This window comes from Podarcis raffonei, chromosome 11 (assembly GCF_027172205.1).
Source record: "Podarcis raffonei isolate rPodRaf1 chromosome 11, rPodRaf1.pri, whole genome shotgun sequence".
Taxonomy (NCBI): Eukaryota; Metazoa; Chordata; class Lepidosauria; order Squamata; family Lacertidae; genus Podarcis; species Podarcis raffonei.
In genome coordinates this window covers 31363352-31387811 of record NC_070612.1, presented here as the reverse complement: position 1 = coordinate 31387811, position 24460 = coordinate 31363352, and the positions used below count along the sequence as shown (strand labels likewise).

The 24460-nt window shown below is 41.2% G+C and overlaps 3 protein-coding genes across 15 annotated transcripts in view; 2 read left to right on the top strand and 1 right to left on the bottom strand.

Moving 5' to 3' along the window:
- The window catches only part of ACOT12 (acyl-CoA thioesterase 12), a 30125-nt gene extending 23081 nt beyond the window's left edge, over positions 1-7044 (top strand). For 2 of the 3 annotated variants that reach the window (XM_053409215.1, XM_053409213.1), the window contains exons 11-16: positions 71-157; positions 1117-1248; positions 2290-2423; positions 4010-4138; positions 5651-5774; positions 6815-7044. In XM_053409215.1, coding sequence (XP_053265190.1) covers positions 71-157; positions 1117-1248; positions 2290-2423; positions 4010-4138; positions 5651-5774; positions 6815-6958 — 750 coding nt within the window. In that variant the 3' untranslated portion in view covers positions 6959-7044. The remainder of the gene's footprint in view (positions 1-70; positions 158-1116; positions 1249-2289; positions 2424-4009; positions 4139-5650; positions 5775-6814) is intronic. The other variant, XM_053409214.1, reaches the window with a different exon arrangement.
- A 1347-nt stretch (positions 7045-8391) lies between these two features.
- On the bottom strand, positions 8392-14821 carry ZCCHC9 (zinc finger CCHC-type containing 9). Of its 8 annotated transcripts, none has more exons than XM_053409236.1 (6): positions 14734-14821; positions 13078-13439; positions 11276-11426; positions 10990-11082; positions 9634-9702; positions 8392-9136 (listed from the first exon to the last, which is right to left on the bottom strand). In XM_053409236.1, the coding sequence occupies exons 2-6, from the start codon at positions 13435-13437 to the stop codon at positions 9018-9020; spliced, it is 792 nt and encodes a 263-aa protein (XP_053265211.1). In that variant the 5' UTR covers positions 13438-13439; positions 14734-14821; the 3' UTR covers positions 8392-9017. The 8 variants fall into 8 exon arrangements, with proteins under 8 accessions (XP_053265211.1, XP_053265208.1, XP_053265212.1 ...); XM_053409233.1 differs by having other exon boundaries at positions 13078-13443; positions 14734-14820; XM_053409237.1 differs by lacking the exon at positions 14734-14821 and adding an exon at positions 14595-14680 and having other exon boundaries at positions 13078-13443.
- Positions 14162-24460, top strand: part of LOC128423744 (uncharacterized) — a 47826-nt gene continuing 37527 nt past the window's right edge. Inside the window, exons 1-3 of one of the 4 annotated variants that reach the window (XM_053409241.1) lie at positions 14162-14851; positions 16665-16691; positions 20724-20888. In XM_053409241.1, coding sequence (XP_053265216.1) covers positions 14395-14851; positions 16665-16691; positions 20724-20866 — 627 coding nt within the window. In that variant the 5' untranslated portion in view covers positions 14162-14394 and the 3' untranslated portion in view covers positions 20867-20888. Of the gene's footprint in view, positions 14852-14961; positions 15105-16664; positions 16692-20723; positions 20889-24460 lie in introns of those variants that run through there. The other 3 variants (XR_008332826.1, XM_053409242.1, XR_008332827.1) reach the window with 3 other exon arrangements.

The window sequence follows — 24460 nt, the reverse complement described above, 5'->3', positions numbered from 1 at the left end:
CAGAAATTATAGGAATTTCTGTGCTTTGTACATTTTCCCTCATTGGTTACTACCTTGCTTTGTGTTTTAGGCAGACAAAATCGAAAGCAATGTTACAGCATTGACTGTTCTGGCAGCAAAGCCTGGATGGGAAATGATTAGCACTAGCCTGGACTACGTAAGTACTCAATTGTGCAGGAGACACACACAATTCCCTACCAATTCAAAGAATTAATATGAATGGAAAGTCCCAATACAATGAGACCTTTTAGTCTACAAAGTAATTATGTGTCATTAATTTTATCTCAGACACTGTCCTCTCCATTTCTGCAATTTAAAAGCTGCAGCTGTTAAGGTATTTTCTAAAACTGTTAAAATTATTTGTCTGCTTCCTCTTCGAAATCAAAAGGTACATTTTTAACTAACTCCCTTCTCCCCCTTTCTATGACTGCTAATTAGTATGCTGCTAGAAGACACGCTTTGAATGTCAAATTGTTCACATGGATCATGTGACTATTCATGTGACATTGTGTTTTTTTCTGCTGAAGATTTTGAGTCTGGTCGGTTAAGAAAGAAACACATATTCTCAGTTGTGACAGTTTCCCAGTAAAACTAACCTGAAATGATTTGTGCTTTTGGATAACCGATGTCTGACCTCTGCTTAGAGTAGATAAACATTATATAGTATTTTTATGAATCAATTGGAAGTAACAGTATGCAGTATTGATATAAAACATGAGACCAAATTTTTTCTTCTTCAAGTAAATGAATAATAACAATACTTTCAGCATTTCCTTGCAACTATACAAAAAAAACAAGGCAGCAAAAAGGCAATTAAAAATATTTTTTTGAAAGGTCCTGTCTGTCATGCCCAATCTATATACTTCAGATGTCTGGGCAACACAGAACAGGCTTCTCAAGGATCAGACTGATTAATATGGGTCAAAGTATTTTTGAGATATTCCGTCAGATGATCATATCTAGAACCACTTATATCAATAGCCTGGCCACTATTATGCTCCTTCTGCCTATGGCAAAACTGATAGATCAAATCTACTGTCACAGCTCCTAAGTCCAGTTTGTCTCTTTTCCTTGCATAATTTAGCTCCTATTTGCTTTTATTCTTTATATCTCTAGCTATATCCACTCTGTTCATCGCTGAAACTTAATGGGCATAGCAATCCTAACCCCAGCCCGCGAAAAGCAAAATGGATTGGAGTGGATCACCACATCCGAAACCCCGCCAGCTCACACTGGCCAGCGAAGAAGGTGGGGGGCCGTTTTTCCTAAAAAATTTGCTGCACCATCTCCAGCTGGGCTTCTTATGTGATCCAAGAGGATTTGGAGTTAACATATCTGATCAAAAATTGCTGACAACATGTGCTAAAACAGTCCATTTTGGGACGCGGGTGGCACTGTGGGTTAAACCACAGAGCCTAGCACTTGCCAATCGGAAGGTTGACGGTTCGAATCCCTGTGACGGGGTGAGCTCCCGTTGCTCGGTCCCTGCTCCTGCCCACCTAGCAGTTCCAAAGCACGTCAAAGGACAAGTAGATAAATAGGTACCGCTCCGGCAGGAAGGTAAACGGCATTTCCGTGCGCTGCTCTGGTTCGTCAGAAGCGGCTTAGTCATGCTGGCCACATGACCCAGAAGCTGTACGCCGGTTCCCTCAGCCTATAGAGCGAGATGCGCGCCGCAACCCCAGAGTTGGCCACCACTGGACCTAATGGTCAGGGGTCCCTTTACCTTTACCTTTTTACTGGCAGCAGCTGGTTTCCTACCCTACAGGGTGCACTGGGCTTCCATTGTGAAGGAGCCCCCCCCCCCCAGCAACATGCTTCTCCACCTATGGAGTATCCTGCCCCCACCCCCTCCAGCCATCAACATTGAGGGAGTAGGATTGCACTGAAAATTATAGCAATATTCTCTTATAGTGTTCTCTTCCAGTGGTTCCCAATTGGTGGTCCGCGTAATCCACCCAGGGGGTCTGTGGCACTATTCACATAACAAAAACTACCATAGAGATACCAATATTTTCTAAAGTAAGGGGTCCATGAATGGGATTTTGAAAAACGGGGGTGGGGCGGGGGTCCTGCAGCACATAGCTAATTGGGAACCACTGTTCTATTCCATTAAAGTAAGCAGGATTCTCCTAGAAACTTTTATAATGTTGTATGGCTGATACTGTTTAAAGTTATGACCCATACTTTCCTGCATATTTGATTTTAAAAGCTAAAGGACCTACCAACATTGTTAATCTTCATCCATAATTCTCTCTCTCCCCATGTAATAAAAAATATTTTTTTTAGATAAAAATGTTTACTCTTGAAGAGACAGATGCTTTGTCAGTCAAGGTTGAAATGCAAGTGCGGATATCTTCAGAACTAGCATTCTCCCTCTTATCTGACTTCAGACATCATGTGCACTGGGTTAAACACTATTCGTAAGCATATATATTTTTTCCTTTTAAAGTCCATATCCACTCTCATGATCTGGTTGAAGTAGATTTTGCCTTCATAGAAAGCGATCTGTCAAAATGATTTCCATCATATTCAGTAGGACAATGAAGAAGTTTCAAGTAAAATACACAATGGCTTTTATAAGCTTTTGTAGCCAAGGTTTGTTACAACTCATAGATAGTCTGGAGAGAGCTAAAGCATGAGCCTGGATTCAGATGACATGCTAAGCCAGTGGTTCCCAACCTTTTTTTGGCTATGCCCCACCTGGGTATCTTTAAAATCCTGATTCCCCCCCCCCCATGACATATAATTCTTCCTATTCAAAAAGCGAACTCCTGTTCACGTGGAGGAAGCCTATAAGGCCATTAACTTTAATACAGTGGTACCTCGGGTTACATACGCTTCAGGTTACATACGCTTCAGGTTACAGACTCCGCTAACCCAGAAATAGTGCTTCAGGTTAAGAACTTTGCTTCAGGATAAGAACAGAAATCGTGCTCCGGCGGCGTGGTGGCAGCAGGAGGCCCCATTAGCTAAAGTGGTGCTTCAGGTTAAGAACAGTTTCAGGTTAAGTACGGACCTCCGGAACGAATTAAGTACTTAACCTGAGGTACCACTGTAACGCATTCTCGAATTGCCCCCCCCCAAAAAAAAATCAAATTGCCCCCCTGTGGGGCGTGTGTCCCACGTTGGAAACCATGGTGCTAAGCCAAGCCAAGGTTTAGCTCAGCATAGCCAGCAGCAAAACAACTAGGGAGAAGTATGGCTTGACATTCTCAGAGTGGTTTAACACTCAGTCCCTCTTCCCAGAGAACTCTGGGTATTGTTGCTCTGTGATGGGAATAGGGATCTCCTAACAACTCTTTTGGAGAAGACATGACTATTAAACTGGTATCATAGATCTATAATGTATAGTATAGATGTGGCCATTGTCTTTAGAAAAAGGTACTTTAACCATGTTAGTTGGACAAGGAAATAGTTCTGTAAAGATATGCTTTTTAATAAAGATATGCCTTGTCAGCAGTGAAAGTGTTGAACTGGCCCAAATATATCCTACCTCTTAGATTTCAAAATGATTAAATGTGCTCCTATTTTGCATAGTGTTGTATGTTGAAAAGTAACGGGCTGCAGCCCTAAACAAGCAGCATTGGGAAACAGGTGAAGAATTATGTAATTAGTAAGGCAGAAATGGTAAACATTGACTTTCTCATTTTACTGCATTAATAAAGCATGTTATTTTTATCTTCAAAAGTTTTGTCAGCACGGCACTTGAAAGTGGAGCAAGGGAGGAAGAAGAGGCAGAGCTGGTTATATACAGTTTAATAGATGCAGGTTTAAGCTGAACTTGAAGTGAGCAATCACTTTTCCCATGTAGCTTCTTTTTGCCATTCTGTTTGGTTTAAATGTTTACTGAAAAAAACGAAGTCATGTGTAACAGTTATTTAATCTGAAACAAAAGCTGCACATTCCTAGTCACAATTTAGATTATAAAGAACATATCCTTTAATTCATGTTTTACATGATACCTCAGCTACCAAACTTCACTAATGTATGGCTCATGTTCTTACAGAACGTGTAAGGTTATCCAGAATGTCACCGAAGAGGACAAAATATATCACATTACATCCATATCAATTAATGGAAATAAGCCAGATGATTTTTTAATTCTCGTGTCTCAAAGAAAGCCTTGCAAGACTGGGTAAGTAGTTGAAAGCATGCCCATTTAGTGTCAGGTAAATTTCAAGCTTTCTACAATAAAGTAACAGGACCCACACACCCAAAAATAATGATATGCTGTGATGAAATAATTATTTCTTGCAAAATGTGGGGTGTCTTGATTACACAGAAACTCTGGACATAGCAAAAACTGCTTTGTAAAGACTGAAGGCAAAGGTGCACGTGTGAAAGGCCATTTGTGCAACACCCCCTACACTGGGGGTGAAGAACTGGCCTCTCCATCTCTGGGTTAAGTGTCACAAGCTTGTCAAATAACCCACTTTTGCCTGTGTGGAGAATCAGCTGATCAGTGGGGCTTGCTAGCATAGTACTGCAGCACCAAAATTCTCTTCCGAGGGTATTAAAGGTAAAGGTAAAGGTACCCCTGCCCGTACGGGCCAGTCTTGACAGACTCTGGGGTTGTGCGCCCATCTCACTCAAGAGGCCGGGGGCCAGCGCTGTCCGGAGACACTTCCGGGTCACGTGGCCAGCGTGACAAAGCTGCTCTGGCAAGCCAGAGCCGCACACGGAAACGCCGTTTACCTTCCCGCTAGTAAGCGGTCCCTATTTATCTACTTGCACCCGGGGGTGCTTTCGAACTGCTAGGTTGGCAGGCGCTGGGACCGAACAACGGGAGCGCACCCCGCCGCGGGGATTCGAACCGCCGACCTTTTGATCGGCAAGCCCTAGGCGCTGAGGCTTTTACCCACAGCGCCACCCGTGTCCCTTCCGAGGGTATTAGATTCCTGTAAATGCTTGTTATCTCTTTGGTCCCACTTTCTATGTGATGGGACACAGATATTCTCCTGAAAGGGGAAATTTCACTATTGGGTGGATCAGTGAACTATTTACATGGTGATGGTTTACACAGGGTGTTGTTGCTGCCTGTCTGCAAGGTTGCTGAGCCCCAAGAGCAAATGTCTTTGCAGCAATAGCAGTAGCAATTAGATACTTTCAGGCAGAGGTGGATTTAAGGGAGCGCGACTGGTTCTCCCACACTGGGCGCCAAGCAGAGAGGCCGCCGCAGGGGGCACTGCAACAATGATGAACCACTGAGGGCAAGAGACAAGGGGGACTGAATTTGGTGTTGCACAGGGGGCCACTGAAATTTTAAAGCCCAAAGTCTGCCACTGCTTCTTGGAACGAGTTTGCAATGGGTCCTACTGTGGAAGGCATGTAGAAGCAGAGAGAAGATGAAGGGGCAGATGGAGAGAGCCATCTTCCTACTTCTCCCCAGCCCCTTCCACTCACCAATAAATCATTGCATATCACTACTTCGTTGCTATATTGTGCGCTACATAAACAAAGAAATGTATTAACCTCCCGTGCAGTGCAGGGTTAAGGCACAAGGTTTTAACAACCCTCCCCCTGCACAGAAAAATACAAAACTGAGCAACTACTGTCTTATGACCAATACAGTTGCTCTACAAGATCATTTTAGACAGCTTAGATTTTTGTTGTGGCTTGTTGATAACACTACTCTTATTAAATTTAGAGACCCTTACATAATAGCTGTGAGGTCAGTTGCCTTGACATCTGTTCCATCTTCTGAGAATTACTGCAGGCGTGAAATCCAGTGTGCGGGATTCCTGATCTACCCTGATGGAAACTCCTCTTTTGTAAGCAGCATTGTAATTAAATACAGTTATTTTATGTGCTTTACTCCCTTTACTGTGCCTTTCTCTGGGATATGTAGGGCTGGATGATAACTGGTTTTCAATATCGTGATATATCACCACCTAAACATCACAATATGTTAATATACCATGGTATCTGAAAAAAGGAAGGAATGATACAGAGGCAAACAGGACAATGTTCTGGCAACTGCTGCTACTTAATGGTTGGGCTTGGCTACCAAATGGTGGTACTCAGGACAATCCAAAGTATGGTGATGAGTCATAGTGAATACAAATAATCTGGGACTGCCAGACTGCCAGCAGGCCTGCTAGGCGGCAGTAGCAGGGCTCAGCAGGCTGCCACCGCCAGGAATTGCAGGCCGCGGCCACTTCTTCCCACCACAGCGAGGTCTCGCAAGCCCCACTGCTTGTGCCACCACGAGGCCTTGCAGGCTGCCACTACTATTGCTGCCACTTTCTGTTGCCGCCGCAAGGTCTTACAGGATGCCGCTACTGCCGTCACTTCCTGTCACTGCCGCATGTCCCCACAGGCCTCTGCCACGAGGACTCACAGGCCACCACGGCTTCTGCTGCCAAATCTTGTTGCCACTGTGAGACCTCGCAGGCCAATGCCGTTACTGCTGCCATCACTCAGTCACGGCCTTGCCAGTCGCTGCTGTTGCTGCCACCAACTCCCATCACTGCTGAGTCCTTGCAGGCCACGACCGCTACTGCCACTTACTTTTGGGTGCAAGGTCACTTCAATAATCTTTCCCTGTTAATCCAGATGACAGTCATGCCTGCCAGTGCTATCTGCACTTGTCTGGTGGCTTGAAGCACCAACATAGGTTTTTCCTATGCTATCTGGGAGGCCGACACAGAAAGCAATTGAAATGTTCTTGCATATTCATACTGCTCTGAACAGCAAGTGATACACTGAAATAGTGTTAAGAATGAAGCCCAAGTTGTTGAGTATGAAGTAGAACAAGATGTTTTTAGTGGTTATTTCACATAACTCATGTTAACCTTCTGTATGTTTAAAGGTTTCCTACTGCATCCAAGGAACACCTGGTGTTATGCCTTATGTTGCTGCAACTCTTGATGGCTCATCAAAATCAATTGAGGATACAGCTTCTGGGTGCATTCATTTCTTGGAGTTACAGAGCAGCACAATGGACTGCATTTAGTTAAGCAATACTGTGTCAAGTACTTTACCATTCTTTATATCTTGTACACAAGCTGTCATTAACACCAATATTTATCAAGCTGGCAAGTCAGTTCCTACCTGCTTTTATGTTCAGGACCTGTATATCTAAATCATCACAATCTTCTACATCATCATACGATGGAGCTATTTAATGATAAATTCAGTAACTAAGTTAAGTCATCTTTCACCAACATTTCATTGTTCTTTTGGAGTCCTCAGAAAACTTGTCAAAGCAATACGTATTACTGCACACAATTTAAAATACTGATGTTTTATTTTAAAAATCTCATTGTAAGTAAATTTAAATTTCTATTGTAAATAATTTTCCTAGGCTATTGTTAATCTCAACTAACAGCTGTATTTGTTATTCATGATTTTGCAGTTACATAATGCACATATGACACTCGGTAATAAGCACTGATTTCAGAATCCCGAGAATGTCAGGTTGTGTTTCCCGTTTCTTGTAGTTGCAAACACAGATACTGTGTGTAGGCCAAGGCGGTATTTGAACTATTAAGTCCTGGCTTAGTAAGGGCATGCATGAGCTCCATGTGCATTCATGCAGCTCCTTTGCTCTTCCCTCTGCACAAGAGTAGGATGCCATAGTTAAAACTTGCCTTATCGATCCTGACTTGTTTGGAAGCCATTAACCATGATTTACTGCTGCTGCCTAGGTTGCTTTCCTGCTTGCACAATGGGGCAGCATGTGAATAAACAGGTGTCCTATGCTATTTTAAACTACTTGATACTGCTTTCAGAATGAGCTACTGTATTTTAGTCATCAACACACACCCTTGAATTAAATAATTAAAACTATGAGTGTTATGCTAATTTAGATTTATGGCTGTATAAGCATCTCGTTATTTTTTATAACTAAAATCAACCTGTTTTGGGTTTTAAATGGTATTTTTGTTATTGAACTTCCCAGAAAAACAATGAATAACTAAAACTGACAGAATTCCAGTAGATTTTAGTTGGAACTGAATTGGGGGCCTGAAGACAACATTTCAAGAAGCGAAGTCTTCCTTCAGTGCTGTTCTATCACTGAATCTTGCACGCAAATATGTGCTCTAACCTAAGCTACAGCTGTTTCTCAAAATGTGATGTGCATCTTGGAAATGGCCACTCTCCACTCGCTAACCATTCCTGCTTCTCCAAAGTAAAAGAAAACTGATATCGCTGAGAAAAGTTCTTCCAGAAGCCACATGGGCAGTGCCATTAACAGATCATCTGGGAAATACACTTTGGAACTGTTGAAGTGTAAGTAATTTGTAAGGAGAGAATGGTAGTTAAAGACTAAATCTGTGATTATCCAGATGTCACAGCAGACAGCAAGTAGTCAACATAAATGAAATTGCAAACCATAACACTGCAAAGAATACAATTATTCAGAAAACTCAAGAACTTGATACATGTGGTTTTATTACACTGGTTTATTTGTGGGGGAGGGAAATGGCTTCATCAAGTATTTAATTCAACTTAAAAAAAACATACAATCATTTCATTGTTGTTCAATCTGCAAGATCAACCCTGCTACCACCAATGTTTTAACTTTGCTTTTGGCTATTCATCTGTGCTCTCATTCCCGTGTTCAGGGTGAGGTCAAGAACCTCAACACTAAAATAAGACTCAGTTTCATTTTGAGATACCTTCTGTCGTCGCACAAGTTTCATTTACGAAAAGCAGATTGACCTATTAGCTTTCCTTCCCATTTGTTTATTGGTATCACTACTCTCCACTGAGTAACATGTTATATTACCCAGTGACACGCTGGTTGGAAAACCAGCAATTGCATAGATTAACTTTCTGTTCAGAGATATACTGTTATGCAGTCACTTGCTGCAATTTATCTTCTGACAAAGCATTTCCTCTCTTCTCTAGGAAGCTTCCATTTAAGTTAGGGTTTTATAAGTGATCATCACTTAGGAGAGTGCAGTTATGGCTTATTCTGGAACTACAGTTCACAGTCCATTTTTAGTACTATAACTTTAAGCCAAACACTGACAAGTGTTGTAAAGAATGATGCCAGACAGCAGTTGTCAGAAGTTAACAACTTTAGCTATTTTTGGTTTTGGTTTTTGCGGTTTAGGGCTGTCTAAAACCTCTTGGTAATCTGCACTCATTCCTTTGAGCCATCGACCAACAGTTGCCACCCGATCTAGGAAAGGAAAAATAAATGAATACTTTAAGAAATCAGCTTTCTGATCCAAATGCTGAGGAATACTTATATGCAATTCAGCATTGCAATTTTACATTTATGCAGTTTATGCTCTTTACTCCAAAATAAGTCTCAATGAAACCAATGGAGGTTTTGTACAAGACTTTCTGACAGCAACAAGTTGCAAATTCCAATGCAGTATAACACTGAAACTGATTATTCAATTCTGTATGTCACTTGCTTCGTATCAGCCATACAGAAATTAAGTGTATCAAAATGAATGCGATCTCTACCTGCAACAATCGATGCACTATGTAGAGTTAGCATTACACCCCCAGTTAATGGCCTGTTTAAAGATGTGGTCAGTAAGGTGAAATTGAGGGTTGTACCACTCGTTTTATAACTCATAATCAGTAGTCAAGTTCACTATTTATATAGAATGGTTCACAGGTATATAGCTACGCTTTAAGATAAACAGAAATTATTTTATCCCTCACCTGCATTTTGATTCTCTGGACAATCTTTTTTAAAGTGCTCAACAGATCCACAGATCCTGCAAGCACCTCCTGTAGAAGATAAAACACACCCACACAAAAGAAGTATTTAACCACAGTATATGAATTATATTAACAAATGCCAGGTGTCAAGTGTACAGAGCAAGTTTACAATTCATAAACACAAGGAAGCAAAACTCACTATTAGTATTTTTGAGCTCCATCACATCAAAACTACAAGGCTGATTAAGATGGGCAGCTGTGTTAGTTTTAAGGGACCACAAGGTTCTTCACGGGTTTTGCTACAACAGGCTAACAAGATTAGTTGTAGCATACACTTTTATGCACAAATGTTATTTCAGTTGGCAGTTATATATATAATATACACAGAGAGTCCAAATGTCCATTGTTTCAATTTAAGCTAAAACAAACAGAATCAAATTTCTTGATTAGCAACGAAATGAGATCCTATCAAGAAGTTTGATTCTATTGAGACAATGAGTTCCTATTGTTCTACGAATCACGACCCAATGATTCATTATTTTGATATTTCCGGTTACTGCTCTTGCAAATGGTAACTTTGGTTATCTTAAGCTTTCCAGATATATATTATATTGATATTTTATACTTTGTTGATTGATCAGCTATATAAACACTTGATTGAACTGACATTCAAGAACTTAGCAAGTTATTTTTTAATGCATTTCATGATGTAGCGTGTGATACTGCAGTTGCTATGATTTGTGTGCATGTGGTCGGGAATTGATAACAATCTATGCTATATGTACATGCACAGATAGGTGTGTTACGGGTTTTCTGGATCAGGATCAATATGGCTGACATTTAAAGAGAATAATGGAATACTACTCTGCTGTATCTCTAAAATTAAGTGTGGTCTTTCCCCCCCCCCTATCAAATGTAAATACTTGGAAAAAACCTATATGGGAATCCATTTGGAATTTTAGAACTGCTTCTCAAGTAACCAGTACAAAAATACTTGTGATAAGGGGCGAACAGTGTCTTTGACAATGAGCCAAAATTCCCAAACAATGGTGAAAAGCATACAAGGTCACCAGTGATAAAGCTCTCTCTGTTAACTTCTAGAACTAAGAAAGGGGGAGTACTCTCATGTCCATCAACTTACCGTATTTTTTGCACCATAACACTCACTTTTTTCCTCCTAAAAAGTAAGGGGAAATGTCTGTGCGTGTTATGGAGGGAATGCCTACGGGTGGCATGCCTACGGATTTTCCTCCTCTAAAAACTACATGCATGTTATGGTCGGGTGCGTGTTATAGAGCGAAAAATACGGTAGTTATCTTTTTTGGGGGGGGGGGGGTTTGCAACAGTTGCACTCACCTTCAGCATAGAGTCCTTTAGGATTATCGGGACATGACCTTGAGAGATGTCCCATCTCACCACAAATGAAGCATTTTGCATATGGAAATTCCCCTGTAAGAATTCAATGACGTTACAATCGAAATATCCACACTAAGATTATATAAGACACTGCAGTGAGCCAGCATTACTGTAATCTAGAATGGTTAGAATCATTAATACTATGTGAATTGTTGAAAAATATTAAGACAGGCATGTAACTTTTACCATGCCTAACATTCAATCGGGTTGTAGATACTACACATACCAAGAGCGGGATCTATTTTTGCTCTGCATTTGTTGATTTCATGCTCTGTAGATCCACAGCGGTAACAAATTCCAGTTCCCATATCTTGGCTTTCGAGTACAGCTGGGCAATCTGCCACACCGTGTCCTGGCTTTCTGCAGTGGAAGCACACCTTTGGCGATACAAGGTGAATTACTAAGTGAGCAGAAAGAGATATGAACTGAAAGCAATCTCTTTTTCTGCTAGCCACATTTCAAATGAATCTTACCCCCCCCCAACCAATGAGATATGATGAAGTAGCAGCCAGTGATGCATAGTTTAGAGTAACACAGCCCCAGTGTTTTAGGGTTAATCTTTGCATTTAACATGCAGGTTAATGGCACCACCCAAACTGATGGAATTTGGATTTTTAAAGAACTGCACTATATCTTTAACACCATGTCTAATTTGGCCATTAATCTGAAGTTAAGATTCCTGAAGAGCAAAGCCATTCTTCTCACCAAGCCTCTCATTTAACAATGGTATTTGAGTAACCTATCCAGAGAAAAGCCAAAGGCACACACCTTCTTGCTGAGGATCCTAAACATTCAATGACATCACCCTTTTTCTAGCACTAAGTATAACCTGAGACACCCATGGAAGCCCATTTGAAAGCAGTTCCACAAACCATACTTAAGCACAACAAATTGCACACATGTATCTATTTAACCTTGAGTAGGAGCTAGCTTATGGATTCATCGCTCCAGAAAATTACACTGAAATGGGTAGCCAGAGTATACGTGGCCGTTAAATAACTCTATAAACTGATGCCAAGAGTACCAAATTCTACATCATAATCATCCCCTAAATGCTTTGTGAATTCTGGAAAGGTGATATTGCTCCAGAATATAATCATGCCCAGTGAAGTAGCATAACTAAACTATTGGATTATGAATGCCATCACTCTTTGTAAACTTAACCTATTTTGTTTCCCCCTGCTGTGCATGACTTCTGAAAGTCCTCATGAGTGATTTTCTCTATAGACAGCTGCTTTTACAGCTCTCTTACTGTGATCTGAACTGCATAAATTGATTCTGCATTTGTATCGGTTGTAATGCAATCTGCAGATGAAAACTGCCATAGAAAACATTACTATAGTGCATGAAACTCATAACTTTCATTTATCAGTATTTTATTTCCCATCCCTAGAATCTGTAGGATGGCTGAATTATCACTCTGCTATAAAAGAGAGAATAAAGACAACAAAAATTGAGAGTGCTGACTACAGCAATAGAAATACAAACTTCCTCAGCTCATGAACATTTAAGTATAACAAAACATTTAATTATAGCAGAACAAACATAAATTTCTAGTTCAGTTTTAATGATTTTGAATATTCAAAGCAAAACAAAGTCTGTTAAAACATTAAAGAATATCTGAACACTAAACATACATGCAAATCCAGAAACCGTCAATCTAATTCAGAAACAAGCTTTTTACAAGTGGATAAAAGTTGTGCTGTGTACACAAAAGACTGCAACATGAGAAAACCTATTTTCACGCTAAAGTGGGGAACCTGTGGCCCTTCAGATGATGGGCTGAGGCCAATGGGAGTTTGAATCCAACTCTATCTGTAGGGCCATAAGTTCCCCATCCCTGTGCTAAAGCATGCTCAATAATATACGGAAGGCAAGACACAAACGTGTTCATTAATGGTCATCTGGACTGAGACAAATTATTGTGATCTCACTTATATGAGTGAGTAGTGTCATTTGCACTATGAAAAGAAAAAGTAACGGGCACCGAAAGAAAGAAATACCGGTAACAATGGAACATCACCTTACCATTGTGTTCTTTTTCATTTCCTGCCTTTTCACTCTTCTCCCCTCTCGCCGCCGGTCCTTTTTCAAAGCTGTTGCTATTTCATCCTTTGCTTCACGGCTGTTGATCACCTCTCCTTTATGCAATGTCTGAGAGTTCTGTTTTAAATATTCCATAAAACCGTTGACATCTTCATTCATATAGTCTTTTTTCTTCTTATTTTTCTTCTTCCCTTGAGTACTTCTCAAGGAAAAGTTGTTTGAAGAGCTTTGCTTTCTATCTGTTGTTGCGCTTCCGGTGGCATCATTCTTCATATGTTCCCATGGTGTTGCATCCAGAGCCTTCTTGTTGTGGGTGACATTTGCTCGTGCCCACCTAGTCATGACTTCCTATGAGATTTAAAAGATGTTAGGTTCACATGACTGGATTACTGCTATTTATAGGTTCAGCCTTGATTAATGAGGTGGACCCAGACTGAATAAGCATTTCTATTTGTTTAGACCAGCACAACTGTGCTAGCCGGGGCTGATAGGAGTTGTAGTCCACAACATTGGGGGGGGGGCATAAGCAGAGAACAGAATCAGGCCTCCTTTTATTCCCCTCTGGGCAGTGCCCCAGATCCAATCTTTACCCTTTCAGTTCCCAGTCTGAGGAGAACTGGAGACCAACTGGAGACAAAGTGACGGGCAGAAATTAAGAGTGAGATCTACTGGCAAGTAGATCTGGATGACTTGAAACAGACAGGCAAGGGTTGCTGGTGCCCACCCATAAGCTAAAAAATCCTAACCCACAGATCCTACCCTAAATTGTTGCCATCCGTCTGTCCAGAGACAGTGGAGGGCACTTCCAAGGCTTAAGTTAAACAGCTGGAGAATCACAGTGCCTACTGTGGCTGTGGAGACGGGTAACTTGTTATGGCTGCCTCCCGCATTGTTTTTGCTGCATTAGTGGCACCGAACTGACCTCTCCGGGGCGCAAGCTTGGGCAATGTGTATGGAGGTCCTTGGCTGCCCAGACAACAAATCCCCCTCTTGGCCTCACTGATGTGGTCCAAAGCAAAGCAGAGCAATACATTTGGCACCAGCTTGGCTGCAGGAGTTGCCATAAGGAGGCGTACAAAGCGCCATCCAAGTGTCTTAGGGACACCATTTGGGCATTTGTGTAGCCTTAGCCTTCTCTTCTCCCAAAGATGTCCTGCAAGACAGCGGGTACAGATTTATCCTCGGGGTTTTCTCTAGGAACGAGTTATAGCTGCAAGGCAGCAGTGGCTTAGCATCCTTCTCCCTACTATAAATAAGACTGCTTTAAAGCGACAGGGTGGGAAACGACCACCATGATTTATGACTTGCGAACCTGGTTCTGGCATTGACCAAAAATTCCGGGGACTCGGCAAAGGCTCAGAAACACCCCAGGGTAATAATAATAATAAACCCGAAATAGATCCGACAACAAGCCTGAAGTCCGCAGGGTCTCCGCCCGGGATCTCACCCAACCCCGACCTGGGCATGTTCACTTCCGCGGACACGTGTGGAGCAGCTACCGTGGGAACGGAGGAGCCCCCGGCACTCAGGCCTTCCGGGACAGCAGCCGAGCTCCGGGTGTCTCCTGAAGCAAGTGTCCAGCGGCTCCAGGCGCCGCTTCGCCTTCCCCGCCTCCCGATCAAGAGGTCCCTCACTCACCGGGGTCAGGAGGCGAGAAGCGCCACGGAAAGCCTCCGGCGCAGTCGAAACGCACAGCCCGGGAGGGAAAGAGCGGCACCGGAAACGTCCGGAGCCCGAACTGCTGCACTTCCTGTAGGTAGGTGGGTGGGTGGAGGCGGAGCGGTTGCCATGGGACCAGGCGCAGGCGGAAGCTGTAGCTGAAGTAACAGGCGGGAAGCGCGAGGTTATGTGCTGGCTCAGGCAGGGTTAGGCGCGCGTAACACATTGAGCCTCAATGGGCTGAAAAGAGCCGGGCTCTGTATAGGATTGCAGGTTTAGGCGGAGTGGGCGGCGGCAAAAGAAAGCCACCATGCATTTCCCTCATTTCTTGGTTTCCTATTAATGTAGCTGTAAGTAAGCGCATACAGTCATGGGAAAAAGAATTTGAATTCTGTGGTCTTGCATGTGAAGTCATAATAACAAACTCATCTGTTTCTTGGCAGGTCTTAGAGTTAGGTAAATACAACCTCAGATGAAGGGCAACACATCATGTATTACACCGTCTCATTGATGTATTTAACAGAAATAAAGCCAAAATGGAAAAGCTGTGTGTGAAAAAGCATGTGTACATCTTATGAGTCAATAGCTTGTAGAACCACCTTGAGCAGCAATAACATGAAGTAATTGTTCTCTGCAGGACTTTATTAGCCTCTCACATCATTGTGGAGGAATTTTGGCCCGTCCTTCACAGTGTTGCTTCCGTTCATTGAAGTTTGCTGGCAATTCTTTATGCACAGCTCTCTGAAGGTCCCACACAGTATTTCAATTGGACTGACGCCTGGATTTTGACTGGGTCATTGCAACACCTTGGTTCTGTTCTTTTTCCGCAATTCTGTTGTAGATTTGCTGGTGTGCTTGGGATCCTTGTCCTGTTGCATGACCCAAGTTTCAGCTGTCGGACAGATGGCCTCTCATTTGACTCTAGAATACTGTGGTATACAGAGGAGTTCATGGTCAGCTCAATGACTGCAAGGTCCCCAGGACCTGTGGCTGCAAAACAAACCCAAATCATCACCCCTCCACCATGGTGCTAGACAGTTGGTATGAGGTGCTTGTGCTGATATGCTGTGTTTGGTTTTTGCTAAACATGGTGCTGTGCATTATGGCCAAACATATCCACTTGGGTCTTGTCTGTCCAAAGGACATTGTTCAGAAGTCTTGTGGTTTGTTCAGCTGCAACTTTGCAAACCAAAGCCGAGCTGCCATGTTCTTTTTAGAGAGACGAGGCTTGTTCCTGGAAACCCTTCCAAACAAACCTTTTCAGTCTTTTTCTAATTGTACAGTTATGAACTTTAACATTTAACATGCTAACTGAGGCCTGTAGAGCCTGAGATTTAACTCTTGGGTTTTTTGCAGTTTTTCTGAGCATTGCATGTTCTGACCTTGGGATGAATTTGCTGAGATGTTCACTCCTGAGAAGTCTGGCAACTGTTTTGCATGTTTTTCACTTTTGCATAATCTTCTCACTGTAGAATGATGGACTTAAAATTAATTGGAAATGGCCTTAGAACCCTTCCCAGTTTCGTGGGTGACAGCACTTGCTACTCTAAGAGCATTGTGTCATCTTTCCTCCTTGGCATTGTGTTAAAACACACCTGAATGCTCCAGACCAGCAAACTGCTAAAACTTCGGCTTTTATAGAGGTGGGCACACTTGCAAGGGCATCTGATTAGCAGCTCCTATCTGCTGTTTAGCCACTAATTCCTATGGAACACGTTGGCGACTATTATACACACAATAATTACCAAAATAATTATACATTCTTTATCAATCTTCTGAGAAAAATACAAAACCTTGTGCAAAGCCACAGAAACTTGTGAACTACCCAGTTTAAGATGAACTTATAATGTCTGATTTCAATAGATTTTTCAAATGCTTAACTCAGTCTTTTGTTTTCTTTATCTTTTTAGGTAAGTTCATGAAGATACCAACAAAAGGTAAGTTCGGTGTTGTTCGCAATACTGAGAGATGCTAGTGAAGTTGTAAATGGATGTTAATGAAGTTGTAGACGACAGGGTGCCGGCGTTTTGCACCTGTTTTGCCCTGGAAGTCCAAGTAATCAAGAGGCCGTTGTTCGCCCCCGATGGGGCCCTTTTACTGGGGCTTGCAGGTAGCACACTCCCAAGGTAGTTTTCCGGGCTTCTTCAGTGGTCTAATTTCAAAGCCTTGATACGTATATTGATATTCAATTTCATAGAGAATACTATTTCTTGGCTTAAGCTTAAGAGACTGATTTGCTTATGTCATGTGTTGTTGTTCATCTGAGGTTGTATTTACCAAATTTTAAGACCTGCTAAGGAACAGATGATGGCTATTATGTCCTGATATGTAAAACCACAGAATTCAAAGAGGGTGCACTTTCTGTTTCCCATGAATGTAGATGCCAGAAGTTCACACACGAAATAGGAGCACTTTTGCAATTATGGGAACATCCTTGTTCTCATCAAGAGTCAATGCCAGGATGTCTGTCACTCACTCCCCACCCATCCCTCACCCTACCCTCCTGCCCTGCTTTGGCTTCTTAAACGGACTTGTTGGGTGACAGACTGTAAACAGCCTTGTTTTTATTTTGACATTGACACCTCACTTTCCAGCCATCTAGGTTTTAAGGCTGCTGAAACTCAAGATTGTTGAATAGCAGGTTTAATCTCACTGTGAGTTGAGTTGTACATACTTGGGACAACTGCAACTCAAAAACAGTCAGTGTCATTTATCAGGTGGGTAGACGGTTATTGTTGGGGGAAATAGGGAAGTTCATGAGCATGTATGCCCTAAAAAACAAACCAACCCCACAGCCTCAAAAACTCTGCCAAGGTAAAATATTTGTTTTTATTTTCTTATGTTTAAGGTTGGTTAATATATGATAGCAGTCCATATTTACAAAAAGTAAATAACTTGTGGTTTCTAAATAGCACCCGACTCTTATATTTATTCTCTGGCTCAGTGGACACATTTAGATGTTGCGACAAACCATTATTTGCTCTGATGAAAAGGCGCCACACCTTTTTTCTTTCTCTTGTCTCCTCCCTTACACAGGATGGAGTGACAATTAAAAGTCCCAGTTGCAGTATGAGTGTAGAAAACTGCAGTTTGTACAAATTATAATTCAAGCAGGATCAAACCATGGTTTGATATCCTGATTTGTTAACTAAATTTAATTGGTAAAAGCCACAAGTTCTTGTATTTCGAAAGGAAAGGAGGTTTGTTCCAGATCAAATTGGAAACTTTTAACTCTCCTCATGTTTGGAGGAAGTGGGAGCACACAAGCCCAAGACTTGACCTGGCACATTCTTTATAACACTAACCTAGGGTATAGTATAGTGCCTGAATATGGCCAGTTCACTCTTATTTATATTTACTTTGGAGTAATTGAACTCAATGAGTTTTAGTTCCAAGTTAACATATTGCCTGTGCCAAAATAGTTGCTTACAATAGGATACACAGCTGTGTTCTAACATGACCACATCACAAAAATTCCCATAAGTTAGGGGTGTAGAATATGATGCTCCAGGAATCTCCTAGGCACTGGTTTAAAAGTTTAGGACAGATGGCCAGCTGATGAATTATTTGAAGCTATTACTAAATTTTCCACTAGATGGAGCATGCTCCTACAGTTGACAGTTATTTACAAATACAGTAATGTGAATGTTTGGGAGTTTCTAACTTCAACAGTTAAGCTTTATAGTCTGCTTCTATGTATAGGGTTAGGTATGCTATTGATTTTCAGCGGATTAAGATTTCTCTAACTCTGTAAAGGACCAGGCTGCTCATACTTCTATATACGTATCTTATAGAGCTGCCATTGGAAATGCAGGAAAGTCACTAGGCGACACTGAGACAGTGTTTGGTGCCTAATTCTCAGCTCCATCAAAACTGGTCAAGAGGCAGGTATTATTGGTAGAACTGTTACCAGTGGAAAGAGTGCATCTGTAGAAACACTAAAATAATTTCATAAAAAAGCTATTCATGAACATTCCTGCCTACATTATTAACACACACATGGAATGTGGAAGTTCCATTCCCTGAGATGGGAGAGGAGGGGACAAGGAACCTGAAGCCCTCCAGGTGTTGTCAGTTCCACCTTCTTTCAGCCCAAGTTAGCATTGCTGGTGCTCCAGGATGATGGGAGTTGTCATCCAGTGACACCTGGAGGGTCACAGTTTCCCTGCTACCCCTGGTTAAGTGGCACATATCTGTTGTAGAAATAAAAGCTCTTAAATACTTATGAAAAGCAAATATTCATTTCCTGGAGTTTACTGAGGTATGATCACAGGCCCATTAAATATTCCATCTTATATTTATTGAGAATTTATTATCACTCCTGATTTATTTCCTTCCCACTTTTTTGAAAGTAGGGGAAGACTTCTGTTTTGATATTTTCATTTCTCTTCCTGAAGAAATCCTACTTTATTTACATATTTTACTTGCTTTGCGTTCTGCTTTGTTTTATTATTTCCAACATGAAATGTTAAAACAAAATCTTTAAAATACAGTAGTACCTCGTGTTACATATGCTTCAGGTTACACACGCTTCAGGTTACAGACTCCGCTAACCCAGAAATAGTACCTTGGGTTAAGAACTTTGCTTCAGGATGAGAACAGAAATCATGCAGTGGCGGCGCAGCGGCAGAAGGAGGCCCCATTAGCTAAGGTGGTGCTTCAGGTTAAGAACAGTTTCAGGTTAAGAACAGACCTCCAGAACGAATTAAGTTCTTAACCCGAGGTACCACTGTAAAAATTGATGTTTATTAACATGAAGTTATTTCCCCCTTAAATTTTGTATAATAAAGATTTCAATAAAATGGTATATATTTATAAGATTCATTGTACCACTTCAAAATAACCCTGGCAGAGCACATGTCCAACCTGCAGTTTCCATCCTCATAAATCTAAGTTTAGCTATTGCTTCTCTTTTTCGGAAGTTGGTATCATTTAATGTGGCCTTAAGGCAAAAGTTAATATAATGGAACAACCTATGGAGTAATATACCCTCACTCAATTTGTTGTGCATACTAATAACCCGCTTTTCTTAGTTATACACCTGTGCAAAAGATATACTCTGTCCTTGTTATTGAGTCAAATACTGTACTTCCTGTTAAAAATTCCTGATAAAATATTATTAACTTATCAAGCTTATCAATAATATTTCTTTCTCTTTGCTGAAATGTTCCTTTCTGCTTTACAGAGTTTTACCAGTAGATGGAGATGTGTACAAAGAAACAGTTTGCTTTACTATTAAATGCTTCCTTCTCTACAGAAAGAACTGGCCTTGGTTTAAAAATCATTAGAGTGCATTTAATAGAGAAAAGAATAATCAATGAATGACATTTTGAAATTGATTTTAATAAACTGCAAAATAAATACTGACTTCTTGCCACAGTACTTGAGAATTTAGTGAAATAATTGGTTTCCACGGCAGCTTATCTATAGCATGAACATTGTGTGGGTACAATACAGGTATTTTTCTTCCAAGCCCCACTGAAATAACTGTAAACTATATAAAATGTATATTTGACTGCAACAGCAGTATTTCCTACAGATGTCCAACAATAACTGTATTGATAAAATTTAACCATTTGACTATGGTTAACACTGATTACAGCTATTTTTCTTTTTTTAAGAACACTTTGAATTTCTAATGCTTTTCAGATCAACCTACAGACTAAGCAAGAAATACATACATACATAATTTTACTTGTATGCCACCTTTCCATCATTTAAACCATGCTCAAAGTGGCTTGTAGCATAAAAACACATTTTGTTACAAGCATAACAAAAACAGCCATAAACAATTAGTAAAACTTCAAAAAGTACAAAACCAAATTAAACCGTTTCCACATAAATCATAATAAGAACTAAAATATACAAAAAATATTGAAAACAACAACAGCTCCACCCCCAACAGCAACAACAAAACCCTGAACAAAACCCCCAGCTCAATAGACTTTCATCAGTTTCATCTTCTGCAGCTGGAGTCAGTCAGGGCCCCGCCCTCCCAGGCCAGGTGGGGAAAGGCCTGCAAGGCAGGGAGCAAGTCTTCCAGAACTCACAGCCAAGATGGGAAAGGGCCAAAACTGAGCAGCAGGACATCTGTTCTTCTGGAAGGTCCTAGGTTCAATTTTCAACATCTCCAGGTAGGACTGGGAATATCCCTTTCTAAAAGATTAGTCAGACTGTGTATGTATTACCAGCTGAAACATAGCAAGGTAATTATTCTTCTCTTCAGATTGAAACTGTTGAGTTTTTTGCAGGGGACAATGCATCATTATGCAGTATGCCATAAGAAATGACAAGATAAATACACGATTGTGGCAAACTGTGTGTACACAGCACCCAAACCAGCAATAGGAGCAGACTGGATACTGTGTGAATGGGAGTGGGAGTGAGTAGATAATTCTGAGCTAGATTGATCAATGATCTGATTCAGTATAAGGCAGTTTCCCATATTTCCTTATCAGTGTGGGATGTTTAAAAAACGTCATGAAAATTCAGCAGCATTTTAGTGAGATTCCCCCCCCCAACATACACATCTTTATAAGTAATTTTGTCTAAGATACACATTTTTGCAAAGCAATTTTCCTTTATATAATGAATTTCTGTATGCTATTTTCATGAATGTATGTGTTTTTTATGAACACTTTTGCTTTAATATATGCATTTTTGTACACATAGCTTAGCTGAAGGACTGTATTGCAAAAGTGCAAATTTTGAAGGATGACTGTATTTTTGTTTGTGCTTTGTTTGTTTTGTTTCTGAAAGCATGGATTGGGTAGGATCACCTATAAATGCAGTCAAGTTCAGAAGCCAATGGTGGCCTTGTGCTCTTGGAAAGGCTTCTGGTCCAGTGGAGGCATCCACTAATGGATACCCACTCCATTCTGTTCCCATCTGAAAATCGGCTCCAGAGAGTTATAGGATCCTCCAGAACAAGGTAGAAAGTGGTATGGAGGGAAAGGGGAATGGGCAAAAAATCGTCTTTTCCATTAGGGAGTGACTTCACTGGATCTAAAAGCCCTTCTAGAGCATGACAGCATTGTACCCAAAGGGTCTAACTTTCAATTAAACATGCTTAGAATTGGTATAAACTATGGAGTGAAGCATCTAAATGAGAATTTGTATGGACTGGCATGAATCTCTGCTCCCTTCACAAATACCTGAACGGTTGCTATACTAGGAAAGCTGCTATTCTGCTGCTTCCAGTCACATCACTAGACAGAGCTTGGCAGAAAATATCCTAGGTATGGGTTTTTGTCTTTTCACTGCTCAGTTGGTTTACAGGATTAAACTCTCATTTCCTCGGTGTTTGGTTTTTGTTTGAAACTTATTTACTTGTGTGCAATTCTGATTTAATGGGGAGGGGAATCAGTCAGTACCTGGTCTCTTCTTGCTGTTTTTTCAAACCTCTCTAGCATTGGAGAAGTTTTTTTTTGGGGGGGGAGTGCAAATTAGCAAGGGGGTTTCCTGCTGCTGGGATACTCTTGGGAAAGTTTGAAAAAACACAAGTAGTTCCCCAGTTGCAAATTAAATGAGAGGTTTCAAGAATTATCAATTCCTTGCATTACCAAGGTGACCTTTCAGTGTTGTTAAAGGCATGGTGCAGAGGACGACGACCAAGATGATCAATAATAGAATGTGATTCTATGGCAGAGGGAAATGAATTGGATCATTTATTTCAAGATATTTTTTTAATGGTACTGTGCGTTTTTTATTATCTTCTTCCACACACATTTGTGAGGGTAGAATGCATATATATTCCTTTTGTTCATCAGTCTAGCACCACAGTTTTTGATAACCTTTTATCTGCACTAGTTTTATCTGAATGAAAGGTCAATAGCGCGCGCTCTCTCTCTCTCTCTCTAAAATGTGATTATAATATGTTACTAGACAATGGAGTTTGCATGTATTAATTCAGCAATCTGATTGTGTCTCTAGCTGAGCATCCTAATCACATTTCAGTTTTCTCACCATGTGGATGGAGTTTTATCAATCTTTCTTCCTTTTGCTACATTTGCTACATTTACATGTAATCTTTCTGAAAATGCATGGCCTTGTCCTCCTTTATCCCAAAGAGGCTGTAGGATAACTTTGGTCATATCCATACCATACATTTAGAGCATTTGTATATCATTTTAACAGCCATGGCTTCCCCCAAAGGATACTTGAAACTATCATTTAAGGGTGCTGGGAACTGTAGCTCTCTTAGAGTGTCCCTTACTAACTCTCAGCACCAGTAACAAACTACAGTTCCCAGTATTCTTTTGGGGAAGCCATGATGGTTAGAGTGCTATAAGAGGGCTTTAAGCCAGTCTTCCACAACCTATGGTCAGAGATGATGGGAATTGTAGTCGAACAACATATGGAGACCCAGGATTGGGAAACGCTTCTTTAAATGTGGATATAACTGGGTGTGAAATGCATTGTGCATATGATTCAATCCAGGAGACTCTTCTCTCTGCCTAGGCGCCTATTTCCCCCTCTTCTCTGGGGCTTGTACAGGAGCAGCAATGGATTAACTGCAGACAGCCTCTGTGTCATTTGCCTTCTGCTCTTGCCTCTCTGCTCTCTCTACTCTCCTAACCTTTATTCTTCACCAACAGCTTTTCTATTATATTGATTTCCTTTAGTGGACTCAATAAGTCATGGAAGGCTTCCACAAACATTCACGTCTGCCAGTTTGTCTCTGATGCATCCTCTCTGTTGTGATTTACTGTTGAAATCACACCTGTTATTGCAGATATATGTTTTAATCCAACCCCTCACAAACTGAGATGAACCCATTACTGATGTGTAGGATGTCCTTGGTGTGTAGGACATTTGAAACTGGAATAAAGAGGCAAATTATACAAAATTGGCATACACTTTGGAGGATTTAAAAATGCTTAAAATCTCTCCCCCACCCCCACCCTCTCAAGTGGGGATGAAATCATAATCAACACACTCCTTTTATCTCTGGCAAGCTCTCTGTGCTGTTTGTCTCCTGCTGCACATTTCCACCAGATTCTTTTCTCTGCAAAACACTTGAGCTGTCACCCTTGTGGCACTCCAAGTAATGATTTACAGCAGGAGCCAAAAACAGGATGTACTTGGCTGGGGTAGAAACACGGCCAGCTTCATTGAAAACTAGCCGAAGGGACTGTGGCACCAATGGCTGATACAAACAACAAAGCATAGCGTTGCTGGGATATGCCAAGTGAAGAGCTACAGGGATTTGAGTTCTCGCATTTCTATCTGATTTGCTTATTATAATGCCTGGAAAGGCCATGTTTACATGCCATGGAAAGCAGAGTAAACTTGGAAAGGGGTACGGGCAAGAAATAAAATGTAAAAGACATCTGAAGGTGATATTGATTATTATGTCTGCATAAACAGTTGGTGGCTTGTTGTGTGCAGTTGTGCGTAATGCAGCACCTCCAGTTACACTTACGTAATTAGTTAGTCACTGAATGTAACTTCAGGTCTGCATTACTCAAAAACAACAGCATTACTAAGACTAGGAGCTCAGCCTTAGGCAAATTCACGGAGGATAAAGCTACCAATTGCTACTGTCATAATGTCTGTATTACCTCCCAGTATCAGAGACAGCATACTTCAGAAGACAGATTGCTGGGGCTCATGCTCACATCTTGCTTGCGAGCATCCAACTGGGTGACACCTGGTTGGCCACTGGAGAACAGAGTGCCAGACTAGAGAAACTTTTGTTCTGATC